This window comes from Camellia sinensis, chromosome 15 (assembly GCF_055761805.1).
Source record: "Camellia sinensis isolate YWXY chromosome 15, ASM5576180v1, whole genome shotgun sequence".
Classification (NCBI taxonomy): domain Eukaryota; kingdom Viridiplantae; phylum Streptophyta; class Magnoliopsida; order Ericales; family Theaceae; genus Camellia; species Camellia sinensis.
The window spans coordinates 15,271,343-15,284,918 of NC_138975.1; the positions used below are offsets into that span (position 1 = coordinate 15,271,343).

Sequence of the window (13,576 nt, forward strand, 5' to 3'; positions counted from 1 at the left end):
CTTAATCATCTAATAAAGTAAGTCAGCAAATTTCACTTGTAGTATTTTTTTTTATATGATTCGTTTGGAACATTACATAAATAATATCACATAATATTTTAAAATTATTGAAATGTAAAATATAACCAAGATTCCTCCAAAGCCAGAGTTCCCTTGATCTAATAAATATTGTTTAAGGAAGAGAGAGAGAGAGAGAGGGGTTTTTCTATCATATTTCATTATATAAAACACTTATACCGCCTTTCACAGATAAATTTTATGTGGCATGTCTGGAGTAAGCATTAAGGCCCTGTTTGATTCCAGGATACAAATGATGGGATTGGATATTATATGTTATAAGGTTCACATATCCCATGTTTGTAATTTTTTTTGAAGAGGATATAATACTATGGGATTGTATATAATATATATCCAGTCTTATATATCAAATTAACAAACATGAATTGGGGGATATATTATCCAACACATATATCTTACTCATTATATATATTCTTCTCGTATAATCCTATTGATCGAGTCCGCGCTCCTCCAAATGTCGTCGCTTTACTCCCTGAAAACACAAACATGAGCTAGCCGGCGGGTGTGTGCCGGATACCTCTCCGATGCCTAAGTCAGTAAAATAGACAAATAGACAAAGTTCTGTGTATTCGAGAATCAAAGTTGTGTTACCTCTCCATAGGTGATGTTATGAGCTTTTATAGGTTCCGTGTGGCACAATCCTAGTAGGACTCTTACTCCTCCATGTAGAGTCCTCCTAGGAATCACATTCCTGAAAGATAATGATTATCCTTCAACACCCCCCTCACTGCTTAAATTAAGTGAGATGGTTTTACCATGGCTGGATGTCAATACAACCGAGATAACATAGCAATGCTAAAACCGCAGACTAGACCGAGCTCCCACTAGCTCGGTTCTTCCTTTCACTGCGTATACCTCGGTTTGACATATTCCAACTGGGTTGTCCGAGACCGCACTAACCACAACGAGCTTAGACCGAGCTAACCAATAGCAAGGTTCTGAGGAAAGTTTAACATATTTCGGCTCAATATGGTATGACTGAGCTAACTGTTACCACTCTGAGTGTGGTGACTGAGCTAACGATAGAGCTCTCTTGGACCGAGCTAACCCTTACTAGGTCACTTCCATACCTGGACCAAGCTAACACCTGGACTTCGGTCCACTTACTAAGCCCTCCTTATTATGGCCCATAGAACAGCCCATTACCTAGTTCGGCCCAATTTACTCATAAATTACCCTCTCAATTGCCCCTTAATTCCATCTGCGCAGCATGATAGGGATTACCTGTTACTGGCCGAGCTAAAAAAAGCTTTAGCCTTCCAACCAAGCTAAAAACCTTAGCCTTCTAACCGAGCTAAAAAACCTTAGCTTTCTAACCGAGTCAAATTTACATCATGCTATCAATCTGTCCAGTCACAATGTCTCTTCAGTCTCCAACTGAATCGATTTCTATTCCAAGGACACATGGCAGACTCTGATTAGCCAAATGCAGTTGTCACGCCGTCTTCGTACTCCGCGTTTTTTGAACAGTCCCGCCTTTTTGTCCTTCCCTCTACACAAAACAAATCCTTCGTTTTGAATCTATCACTCCACTATTCATTACTTTCTCTCTCTTCGAACTTCTTCTCCCTTATTCTTTTGCAACTGTGGAGCTCGTGTTCTTGCTGATACTACCTCCATCTTCAGTGTCGTCACCTTTGAACTAGTAAGTGATTCGAATCTCCTTCCTTTCTATTGATTTCGCACCTCTTAACATAAAGCATGTTTATGTTTTTCAAAGCATACGTTCCATTTTCTGGAAAAACCTTTGTAATATAACCACTGGTACTTAGGAATAAACTGAAGAACGATGTATCTGATCCAAAATAACACATCAACCGAACTAGGATACTGTTTGTATTAGATGCAAGCCTAGCCACAACCAACAACCGCACTAAAACTTATGCCATACTTGCGGTTTCCATAAGTTAGGGACCTTTTGTTTCTTTTAACCGAGCTATCGCACCGTACTAGGTTTGTGCAATACTAAGCTAGAAAGCCTCAATCACAGACCGAGCTAAATCTTGGGGCTAAACCAGCTCCCTTATTTCAAACTGAACTAAGAATGCTACCCCAATGGCTCGACCAGGCTGAAGCCCCTTGCTTAAACCGAGCTAAGACTAGATAGTATTCCATGTAACCGAGCTAAGACTTCATTTATCTTGCCTATATTACTTGTAGCACAGTCCCACGATCTGTGCTTAACACCTTTTTTTTTTCACTTTGCAGACTCTGACTAGGTTGCCCAGGCACTCCTTTGCACGTCCAACTGAGATACCCTCTATCTACTTGGCGCCGAGCTAATACTGCAGGGTAATTTATACATAATTTAAATCCTTATGGGTAAATATAGGTTTTTAGTGAACTCACCAGGTGTTATGGTCGAGTTCCGAAGGGACTACCATATCCCTGATGATGTTCATCTCACTCCAGCCGAACTAGATACCGTACCTTGGGGAAACCCTGGCTTTATTCTCTTTGCACTTCTTTCCATTATAGAAACCGGACTAAGATTCCCTATACAGCCCCTCATTTGCGAGTTCCTCAGACAAACCAACCTTTGCCCAACCCAACTTTTCACAAATTCATACCGTATAATAAATAACATTGCCGAGCTAAACCGCCGGGCTGGCCTTAACCTCGGTTTAGCCGAGCTCTTTCACCAATACTCCATAGGATCAAATGAGGACGGGTGGGTTTACTATTTAAGAATAAGGCGCCATCGTGAAAAGATAATAAAAGATACCCCGGATAAGGATGTTAACAACGACGATTTTTTCTGAGTTTTTGGGAATTTTGAAGATCATAAGGCCCAAATCCCAGGCGACCGAATAAACTGGGACAAAGGAGTTGCCGGTACAATTACCTTGGCTTAGTTTTATGCTTTCTTTTACCTCAGTTTTCATAAACTGAACCGCACTGACTGTTGTCTTTTTTTACTTCTTGCAGATATGAACTTTCTCAAGTCCCAGTACAGTTACCCCAACTTAAACATACTTCGCACCGCGCTGCGATATCCCAATAGAAGTTAGGCCGAGCTACTAGAATTTGAACTGACGTATAGACACAGTAGTAAATGGAAGACCAGGGTAACTGATTTTTTGTTGGAAGCCTCTCCTGAACCGGACCTATCCTTGCCTGAAATCAACCTAATCCGACTAACTGCTGAACAAGAAATGACCAAGAAGAGAGTCATAAGAGCCCTTTTGACCGAAACAAACCAGCCCGAGGTACCATCGACCGGCCAAACACAAGAGGCCGTGGTAGCCCTGCCAACCTATCAGCCTTCAACATCTCGGCCAAGTAAGCGTACTCGGATTTCTTCACCCGAGCCACGCCTTGTCGATGAGGATGAAACCGTGCTTCCTCTAACCGCAATTCTAAGCCCACAACCTGAGAGCTCGGACCGATCTAACTCTTCTGATTGGGCACCGAAATTATCGTACCAGAACTGAGCCATCCGAGACACAGATTCAGTGGTGGCTGACAAAGATCACATGCTGGACTTCAATCTGGCTAAGAGCGTGTGTCTGCCCCCTGATATGGATCATCATGCCCACCTAACCGAGCTAAAAACTATCCGTTCGGCCACAAAATCAATGGTGCTAGTGAGTATTCTTTCCTTTATCTTTCCTTTTTTTTGTGCAACTGTTAGCTCAGTTTTTACTCCAATTTGCTTACTATATTTATGCAGGCCATGTAGAAGAACCAGATTGCTCATACGCGTGTGCTAGAGCTACGCAAGACAACAAGGCAAGCCTTGGCAGAGGCTAAACAGAAGACGGCCGAGCTAAATGAGGCCAAACAGAAAATGGTCGAGCTTGAATCTGAGGTCGCATGCCTCACCGGTGTAGTTAACACAGCCGAAGTGGAGAAGCAAAAAGTTTTGACCGAGCTGAAAGACTATTACCTGCGTGAGCTTGCCACCATTGAAGAGAAGAAGACGGCCGAGATAACTGACCTCGAGAAGAAGATTGGTGATGTAGAAGACCACGGCTTCAAAGAAGGTGAAGCAACCTACATTCTGCAGTGCGAAGCTACCAAGGATCTATTTTTTAAGTGCGGGTGGAAGGCGGCGGTGGAACAGCTCGGTCACGGTCCAGAGACTGAGGTTTTCTTGAACCCTCCATCGTACTTCATACTGAGCTATATGGCAGAGTATGCAGCCGCCATTCAACAAAAATTCCTTGAATCTGAGGATGATGATGAAGAGGCCGTGCCTAATAATGCCCCAGTCATCAATGATCCTGTCATCCAGTCAGCTCGGGTGGAACCACCGGTGGAGGACCCGACAACTGAGCTACCAATTAAAACCGGGCTCCGAGTCGAACTGGATGCTGATCTTGACGATCTGTTTGCTTGACTCTGTATTTTCTTCTTTTTTTAGATGCTAACTTTAGGAGTTTTTGTAACCGGGCTATGGCCCCACCTTTTGTACTTCGGCTTTGCATTATCAATGAAATCTCTTTTGTTCCAACTGTTATTTCGGTTAACTGTCATGCATATAACTTTCTAACTGTAATCTGAATGAAGTATAATATTCTCAGGCCGAGATACCTTATCCTGGTCATAACTTTATAATCTGACTGGCCATACCTACCGACCTCTTTAGCCTTGATCCTTATCTCGGCTAAAGAACAATAAGCGTTGGTTTTTCCAGTCAACCACTCTTCAGCCTAGATCCTTACTTCGGCTGAAGAGTACTAAGTGTTGGTTTTTCCAGCCAACTTCTTCAACCTAGATCCTTACTTCGGCTGAAGAGTACTAAGTGTTGGTTTTTCCAGCCAACCACTCTTCAGCCTAGATCCTTACTTCGGCTGAAGAGTACTAAGTGTTGGTTTTTCCAACCAACCTCTAAGTTGGTTATTCCTGCCAACCTAGAGTAAAGTGTTTGGTTATTCCGACCAAACGTCCTGCAGCCTGGATCCTTATCCTGGGCTTAGGAGGGGTGTTGGTTTTTCCAGCCAGCCTTTAAGTTGGTTATTCCTGCCAACCTAGAGTAAAGTGTTTGATTATTCCGACCAAACGTCTTGCAGCCTGGATCCTTATCCTGGGCTTAGGAAGGGTGTTGGTTTTTCCAACCAACCTCTAGGTTAGTTTTTCCTGCCAACCTAGAGTAAAGTGTTTGGTTATTCCGACCAAACGTCCTGCAGCCTGGATCCTTGTCTTGGGCTTAGGAGGGGTGTTGGTTATTCCAGCCAACTTCTTCAGCACCGATCCTCATCTTAGCTGAAGAGAGTGCAAAGTTGGTTATTTCGGCCAACTATACTTGCAGTGCTCCTAACTCACTAAAACAATCTTTTACAGAAGGGAACAACTATACTGAAAAGAAACTACTTGTTTTATTGAGAAAGAAAAAATTACAAACACTTGAAAGAAAAGCTAAAAATAAAATAGTTTGAGATTGGCAGTGTTCTATGGCCTGGGAATGGCTTTGCCGTCCTCGTCTTCTAAGTGGTATGCCCCTTTACCAGCTAATCCAACCACTTTGTAAGGTCCTTCCCAATTGGGCCCTAACTTGCCATCTCCGGGTACCAGGGTGTTTCTCATTACTTTGCGCAGTACCCAATGTCCAACCTTGAATTGCCTTTGATGTACTGTCTTGTTGTATTTTCTAGATAACTCTTGCTGGTATGAGGCAATGTGAACCAGTACTCTTTCTCTTCTTTCTTCCACAAGGTCGAGTTCCAAGGCTATGGCTTCCCCATTTAAGTCTAGATCAAAATTTTCGCTTCTAATTGTGGGGAGGCCGATTTCTAGTGGGATTACTGCCTCCATGCCGTAGGCTAAAGAGAATGGCGTTTCTTCGGTTGATCGCCGAGATGTGGTACGATAAGCCCATAAAACATGAGGAAGCTCCTCAGCCCACTTTCCTTTTGCTTTCTCTAACCTTTTCTTCAATCCATCCAAGACAACTTTGTTTGATGCTTCTGCCTGGACATTTGCTTGGGGGTATGCCGGTGTAGAGTTGTAGAATTCTATCTTGTACTCTTCACAAAAGCCTCTAAAGATTTTGCCGTCGAACTGAGTGCCGTTGTCTGATATTAGCGCTTTGGGTATGCCGAACCGAGTGATGATATTTTGCCAGACGAACTTCTTCACATCTTTCTCCTTTATTGATGCTAGTGCTTCTGCTTCCACCCACTTTGTGAAGTAGTCTGTTGCTGCGAGAAAGAACTTTCTATTGCCGGGTGCTGTCGGAAGTGGTCCTACTAAATCCAAGCCCCACATTGCGAAGGGCCATGGACTAGTTAAAGGTAGAATCTCTCTAGCTGGCTGATGTATTTGGTGTGCGAACTTCTGACATTTCTCGCACTTCTTGACATACTTCTCTGCATCCACTTGCATATATGGCCACCAATATCCTTGCGAAATTGCTTTGTAGGCCAATGATCTTCCTCCTTGATGGATTTCGCATACGCCTTCATGAATTTCGAACAAGAATGCTTCCACTTTGCTGGAGTGGACACACTTTAGGTAAGGTCCTGTGAAAGATTTCTTGTACAATGCCATTGATAGGAAGAGCCAAAAGCGCTGTGACTTTGCTCTTATTTTGTTGGCCACTTTCTTTTCTTCCGGTAAGACGCCGTCTTTTAGGAACAGTATGATGGGATCCATCCACGAAGGGCCTAGTTCGGCACAACATACCTCTTCTACTTTGGGTTCTTCAATGCTTGGTCTTGGTAGGTAGTCAATCAGCAATGGATGAGGGATGGTGGTATCTGCCATTAGAGTAAAGCCTGCTAGTTCGTCCGCTCTATTATTTTCTTCCCTGCCGATCTGCTCTATCCATACTACTTCAAATTTCTTGATCACTTTTTTGACTAACTCTTGGTACTTAGCCATCCTGTCGTCCTTTGCCTCGTAGTTACCTGAAATTTGGTTTACCAGCAGCTGTGAGTCACTGTAAACCATTAGCTCGGTGGCCTTCATGTAGGATGCTGATTTTAAGCCTGCCAGAAGCGCTTCATATTCCGCTTCGTTGTTTGATGCTGAGAAGCCAAAGTTGGCTGCTTGCTCCACCACTAGGCCATCTGGTGAGATGAGGACTATGCCTAGTCCTGCACCGTGCCTGTTGGATGCTCCATCCACGAAGAGCTTCCACATCTCTCCAACTAACAGTTTCCAGCAAGTGGAGGGATCAAATGATGCCTTGGGATCAAGAGTGTTGCTGGTATTTTCTTCAAGGTCCATGCTTGCTTTTTGCCCCTCGCAATCTAATTGTACTAAGTCTTTATTTGTTTGTGAGTCTTGACTTGGTGTAGCATGGTTTGCTTCTTCCTCCCTTACTTTACTCTAGTCTGCCTTAAGGTCTGATTGGGTATCCTGCACCAGGGGTTGCGCTATTCTGGTGTCAACTTTCAACCCTAGTTCGGTTGCATTAGTCAGGTCGACTGGGCAGATATGATGACTTCCTGGGGTGAATTATGCGACAAAGTCTGCCAAGGCTTGGGCTTTTATCGTGGTTCTAGGTTGGAACTTGATGTCGAACTGTCCCAACTCGACTGCCTACTTCAAGACTCGTCCAGAAAAGTTCGCCCTCTCAAACAAAGCTTTTAATGGAAAAGCTATGAGGACGGTTATTGTGTGGGTGTGAAAGTAATGCGACAATTTTCTTGACGCCATCATCAAGGCTAAGGCCAATTTTTCCAATGGTAAGTACCTGGTCTTCGCACCCAGCAATGTCTTGCTGACATAAAAGATGGGCAAATGTTGGATTCCTTCTGCTCGGACCAACACTGCGCTGATTGCGTGCTGTGAAACGGGTAGGTACAGGAATAGTTCTTCTCCAGGTATTGGGGTCACTAATAACGGTGAAGAAGACATGTATTCTTTCAAACTTTCTAGGGCGCGGTAGCATTCTTCATCCCATTCAAACTTGGCGTTTAATGCTTGAAAAAATGGTTGACATCTGTCTGACGACCGACTGATGAACCGGTTGAGCGCGGCTGCCATACCGGTGAGATGATGTACTTCTTTTACTAAGTTGGGCCTCTATAGATCTTGAATTGCTCTGATCTGAGAAGGGTCTGCCTCTATACCTCGGTTGGTCACCAGGAAGCCTAGGAACTTGCCAGATCCTACGCCGAATGCACACTTGGATGCATTAAGGCGTAACTTGTGCTTTTTCAGGATTTGAAACATCTCACCTAGGTCCCTGAGATGGTCATTCTTATCCTTACTTTTGACCACCATGTCGTCGATGTAAGCTTCCATTGTTCTGCCTAACAATGGTTCGAACATCTTGGTAACCATCCATTGAAATGTTGCCCCAGCGTTCTTAAGGCCAAAGGGCATGACCTTGTAACAATATAGTCCTCTTGGCGTTGTAAAAGATGTAACCTCCTAGTCTGGCTTATACATGGCGATCTGATGGTACCCTCTGTACGCATCAAGAAAGCTAAGACGGTTGTGTCCTGCCGTTAGATCTACCAGTTGGTCTATCCGTGGAAGAGGAAAGCTGTCTTTTGGGCATGCCTTATTGATCGTTTTGTAGTCCACACAGACACGCCATTTTCCATTCTTCTTAGGTACCACTACTGTATTGGAGATCCATCTGGGGTAGTGCACCTCTCTGATAGCTCCTGCTTCTAGCAGGTTTTTTACTTCTTCTGCCACTATCTCGGCATGGTGAAGTGCCGATCTGCGAGTGCGCTGTATGATTGGTCTTGCAGTTGGATGGACATTCAATTGGTGACAGATGAAGTTTGGGTCGATGCCAGGCATGTCATACGGCGTCCAGGCGAACACTTCGATGTTAGAGATCAAGAATTCCATGATCTCTATTCTCTCGGTGCTGGACATAGATGAGCCAAGCAAAAAGAACTTTTCTGGGTCCTTTTCATCTATTCTTACCTGTACCAAGTCTTCCACTGCCTTCTGTTCAGCGGCTTTGCCAACATCCGCAAACAATTCATTACTCTCAGGTTCTTCCACCATCTGAACAAACCCTTTGGCAGCTTGGCTGCCATTTACTGTGACGAAGCATTGCTTGGACATAATTTGGTCTCCATAGACCTCTTCAATTACTCCGTCTTCGTTGGGAAACGCATTACTTGATGGTAGGTTGACGCTACCGATCGTATGGCGTGCAGCCATGTCCTCCCCAAGATTATGTTGTAAGTGGAAGGGACTTTCAATACCCAGAATTCCACTTGTTTTGTCATGCTTCCTGCTTTGACTGGGAGGATAATCTTGCCGACTGGCCACTCTGGCATTGAGTTGAATCCGATCAGGGGGGATACGGCATGTGCCAAGTCTTTGTCTTCCAGTTTCAATTGTTTGAAGGTTTCGTAATACATTATCTCACATGAGCTCCCTTGGTCAATCAAAATTCGCTTGACGTTGTAATCCTTGACGCGGAGAGTGACGACCAGTGCATCATTGTAAGGGCAATATATCCTTGCCAAGTCTTTGTCTGAAAAGACATGACGTTCGTGGCCTCTGTTTTTCCCTTTTTAATGGTAGGCTGCGCACTTAATACTTCCCTTAGGTGCTCAGCCTTCTTTATCATTCCCCTGAGCTCACATACTCGCTCAGGTTCGAATACCCCATGTATTACGTTTATCACGCCTTGAGGTGGGGCGTCTGTCGGTGTTCCGTCTAGATGATCGTGATTTTGGGGGGTTGGCTGCGTCCCTCCTTCTATGTACCGATCCAGGTGACCAGCTGTCACTAACTCCTCCAGATGTTGTCTCAACGGCGTGCAATTTTCAGTGCGGTGCCCCTTTTTCTTATGAAAGGTGCACCGGGATTTTTCGTCGTAGTCCTTTTGTGCTTCTCCCAGCTTAGCTAACCATCTGACGAAAGGTTCATCACGTATGTCACTGAGAATTCGGTAAATTGGTTTCTTGAATACCGTGGTAATGCAGTATGGACTCTCAACCATCTTTTATCTTGGTCTTCTCCGTTGTCTCGCCTGCCTCGCCCGTTCTTGCTTGGACGTTCTACCGCGTTGACTTTTGCCGAAGTCTTTTTATCTGGTATTGCGGCTGTACTAGCTTTGTTTTAGCACGCGCGCCATCCTCCTCTACCCGAATGTGCTGGTGTACCCTCTCCATTAAGGCTTCCATTGTGAGGGGAGGTGTCATGGTAATTGAGTTCCTCAGCCTGTTTCTGACTGGAAGTCCTCTTTTGTATTGCGCGATGGCGAGATTTGTAGGACAATCCCCTATCTGGTTGAACGTCTCCCAGTAGCGACTGATGTAGGATCTCAATGTTTCCTTGTCGCCCATATCAATGGAGAGTAGCTGATCGATCTCCACTGGGGTCTTGGTGTTCGTTCTGAACCTTGTCACGAACGCCTCCGCTAACTGCCCCCAAGAGGCTATGCTGCCTTCGGGTAGCCTTTCGAACCAGGTTAAACCTAGGTCGCCAAGGCTGGAAGGGAATAAGATGCACATCAAAGCCTCGTTCCACCGGTATACCGCCATGACCTGGCGAAAGTGGCTTAGGTGCATGTAAGGGCCTGTCTTCCCCTCGTATGTCGTAAACTTAGGCTGGATGAAGCCTGAAGGTAATGGTGCGTTCTCAATCGCCGGAACGAACGACGAGCTATGTAGTCTTGCCAATGCTTTATCTGTTGGTTCGTAGGCAAGGTGCGGTATCGGCATTCCTACCTCAACGCTTCCGTGTGTCCGAGGAGCCAACCGCTGAAGGGCTGAAATTCTGTGCAGGTCGCGTGCCCTGGCATCCTCCTTCCGTCGTGCCCTTTCTTTAAGCACAGTCCGTAAGTCGGACGATCTAGGCAACTCCGTTTGCCTGGATGATGTCTGGTATGTATGTGAAGGCCGATAAGTACTTCCCTCAGTGTAAGACCTCAATGATCTCGTTCTCTCAGACCTGGAGTAACGAGTTCTGGAAGTCCTTGATTGAGTGTCGCCTGTCTTGAGGCTTTTACTCTCTGTTTGCGATGGCGTGGTATGCCTTCCACGATCTTCTGAGTGGCGAGGAGGCGTATTGTTCTTGCGCCCCACTCCTGTCACCACCCCCTTCCCTTTTATCTAGCGCTTCATCAATTCCATGTCCGCCGCCATCTTCCTGATTAACTCATCCTGCTCCTTTACCCGATCCTCCAAAACTTGAGGGTCGATCCTCCGCCTCTGCCTATCAGGATTTGATAAGCGACGGGGGCTGTTACCCTGCCTTCCCCTTGCATCCCTCCGAGGGTTCTGTCGCTGGGGCTCTAAGTCCGCCATGGAAGGGATAGAGGGCAATCCTTCGCGCCTCCCACCCCCCTCTGGGGTTTGTCCATCGATGGCGGATTGCGGCAAATGTTCATTGTGCGTCATTCAACTAGCGAGGGAAACTTGATCAAGAGGTTTTGTTCTTTGTCTGATGTTCCCATAAACGCCACCAATTGTACGAGCAAGAAATAATCTTCTCGTATAATCCTGTTGATCGAGTCCGCGCTCCTCCAAACGTCATCGCTTTACTCCCTGAAAACACAAACGTGAGCTAGCCGGCGGGTGTGTGCCGGATACCTCTCCGATGCCTAAGTCAGCAAAATAGACAAATAGACAAAAGCTCTGTGTATTCGAGACTCAAAGTTGTGTTATCTCTCCATAGGTGATGTTATGAGCTTTTATAGGTTCTGTGTGGCACAATCCTAGTAAGACTCTTACTCCTCCATGTAGAGTCCTCCTAAAAATCACATTCTTGAAAGATAATGCTTATCCTTCAACACCCCCCTCACTGCTTAAACCAAGTGAGATGGTTTTACCATAGTTGAATGTCAATACAACCGAGATAACATAGCCATGCTAAAACCGCAGACTAGACCGAGCTCCCACTAGCTCGGTTCTTCCTTTCACTGCATGTACCTTGGTTTGACATATTCCAACTACGTTGTCCGAGACCGCACTAACCACAATGAGCTTGGACCGAGCTAACCAATAGCAAGGTTCTGAGGAAAGCTTAACATACTTCGGCTCAATATGGTATGACTGAGCTAACTGTTACCGCTCTGAGTGTGGTGACCGAGCTAACAGCAGAGCTCTCTTGGACCGAGCTAACCCTTGCTAGGTCACTTCCATACCTGAACCGAGCTAACACCTGGACTTCGGTCCACTTACTAAGCCCTCCTTACTATGGCCCATAGAACGGCCCATTACCCAGCTCGGCCTAATTTACTCATAAATTACCCTCTCACATTATATATCCTGACTAAATTCCATATCATATTATATTCTTCATTTTATATCCTGTGAAACAAACAGGCCTAATACACAAGTGAACACACTTTGAATGGTATGTTTGTCATATGAATATATACCAAAAGGATCTCACTTTTTATTATAGGGCAAAATTCACTTTAATTATAGTTTTGTCTTAGAGTACTTTATTTATTTATGTTCAAATAGAAGCAAGAAACCCTTTTATGATTTTAAACTAAAGTATAAAACTAATTTTATTAAAGTAAGGGCAAAATTACTTAAATACCCCTATGATATATTATTTTTCTCTATTCTCTAATATACATAATTTCTCATCTTAATCACATATCATCATAGCATATATATTATTGAAAGTAATGTTTTTTTCATACTTAGGTGACACATTATAAGGACTTTTTTTTTTTTTAATAGAGTCACGTCAGCATGTATTTTCTTAATTACATAGAGAGTTTTACACAAACCCAAACCTAATTTAACTTATGCTAACTTTATCTATTTTATATCGACTCTATTTGACAAATATTTCTTTTCTATATATTTTTCATGATAAATTGAGATAATTTACAAATCCAATACCAATTTTACATTTCATGTTTTTCTTCTTAATTCTTTCAAGGATATTGTGATATTTTTTTTTAATATTAAATTGTCTTTTTCTTTATTTTTCTATGCATTATTCTATATCCAATATCAATTCTATATTATTGCATATTATGGATTTATCGTTTAAATTTTATAGTGATTTTATATATGAAATTATATTTCATTTTCTACATTATTTTATATAATCACAACTCACAGGAGGAAAAACCTGCACAACAATAATACTGTCGAGGAACCTCTAAAGTTTGGATTTACTGCTTAAGTTACTTTTTCAATTGTTGAATAGTAAGTTCTTTTATGTTTTGACGTCATATTACAGATGATTAGTCACTTCATAGATTGAAATATATCTATTATTTGGATGTTTTCCTTATCTTTTCTTTTTAGATGTAGATGTTGTTATGTAATTCTTTCTTGGTTACTCGTTGTTGAATTTATTTTATATAGTTGATATTTTAATTTAATTAAGAGTGTTTATTTTACAATCTTATAATTTAATATATATATATATATATATATATATATATATATATATATATATATATATATCATACAAAATCATTATATGATAATTCAATTACAACATATTTCTATTTAATTTTTTTCATAAATTATATATAATTTCTATTTCTACATATTTTTATTTTCCAAATGAATATAAAAAAATTAAATAGTTAGAATTACTTTTAATTTTATATTACTAATTCTTATTATAATTTAACTATTATTTTTAATATCAA

At 42.8% G+C, this 13,576-nt stretch overlaps 1 protein-coding gene across 2 annotated transcripts; it reads left to right on the forward strand.

Moving 5' to 3' along the window:
* The first annotated feature begins 375 nt into the window (after positions 1-375).
* On the forward strand, positions 376-4,534 carry LOC114261421 (uncharacterized). Of its 2 annotated transcripts, XM_028201694.2 has the most exons (3): positions 2,442-2,913; positions 3,007-3,665; positions 3,752-4,534. In XM_028201694.2, exon 3 carries the CDS (start codon positions 3,869-3,871, stop codon positions 4,418-4,420), a length of 552 nt encoding a protein of 183 aa, XP_028057495.2. In that variant the 5' UTR covers positions 2,442-2,913; positions 3,007-3,665; positions 3,752-3,868; the 3' UTR covers positions 4,421-4,534. The 2 variants fall into 2 exon arrangements, with proteins under 2 accessions (XP_028057494.2, XP_028057495.2); XM_028201693.2 differs by having other exon boundaries at positions 376-3,665.
* Positions 4,535-13,576: the final 9,042 nt, after the last annotated feature.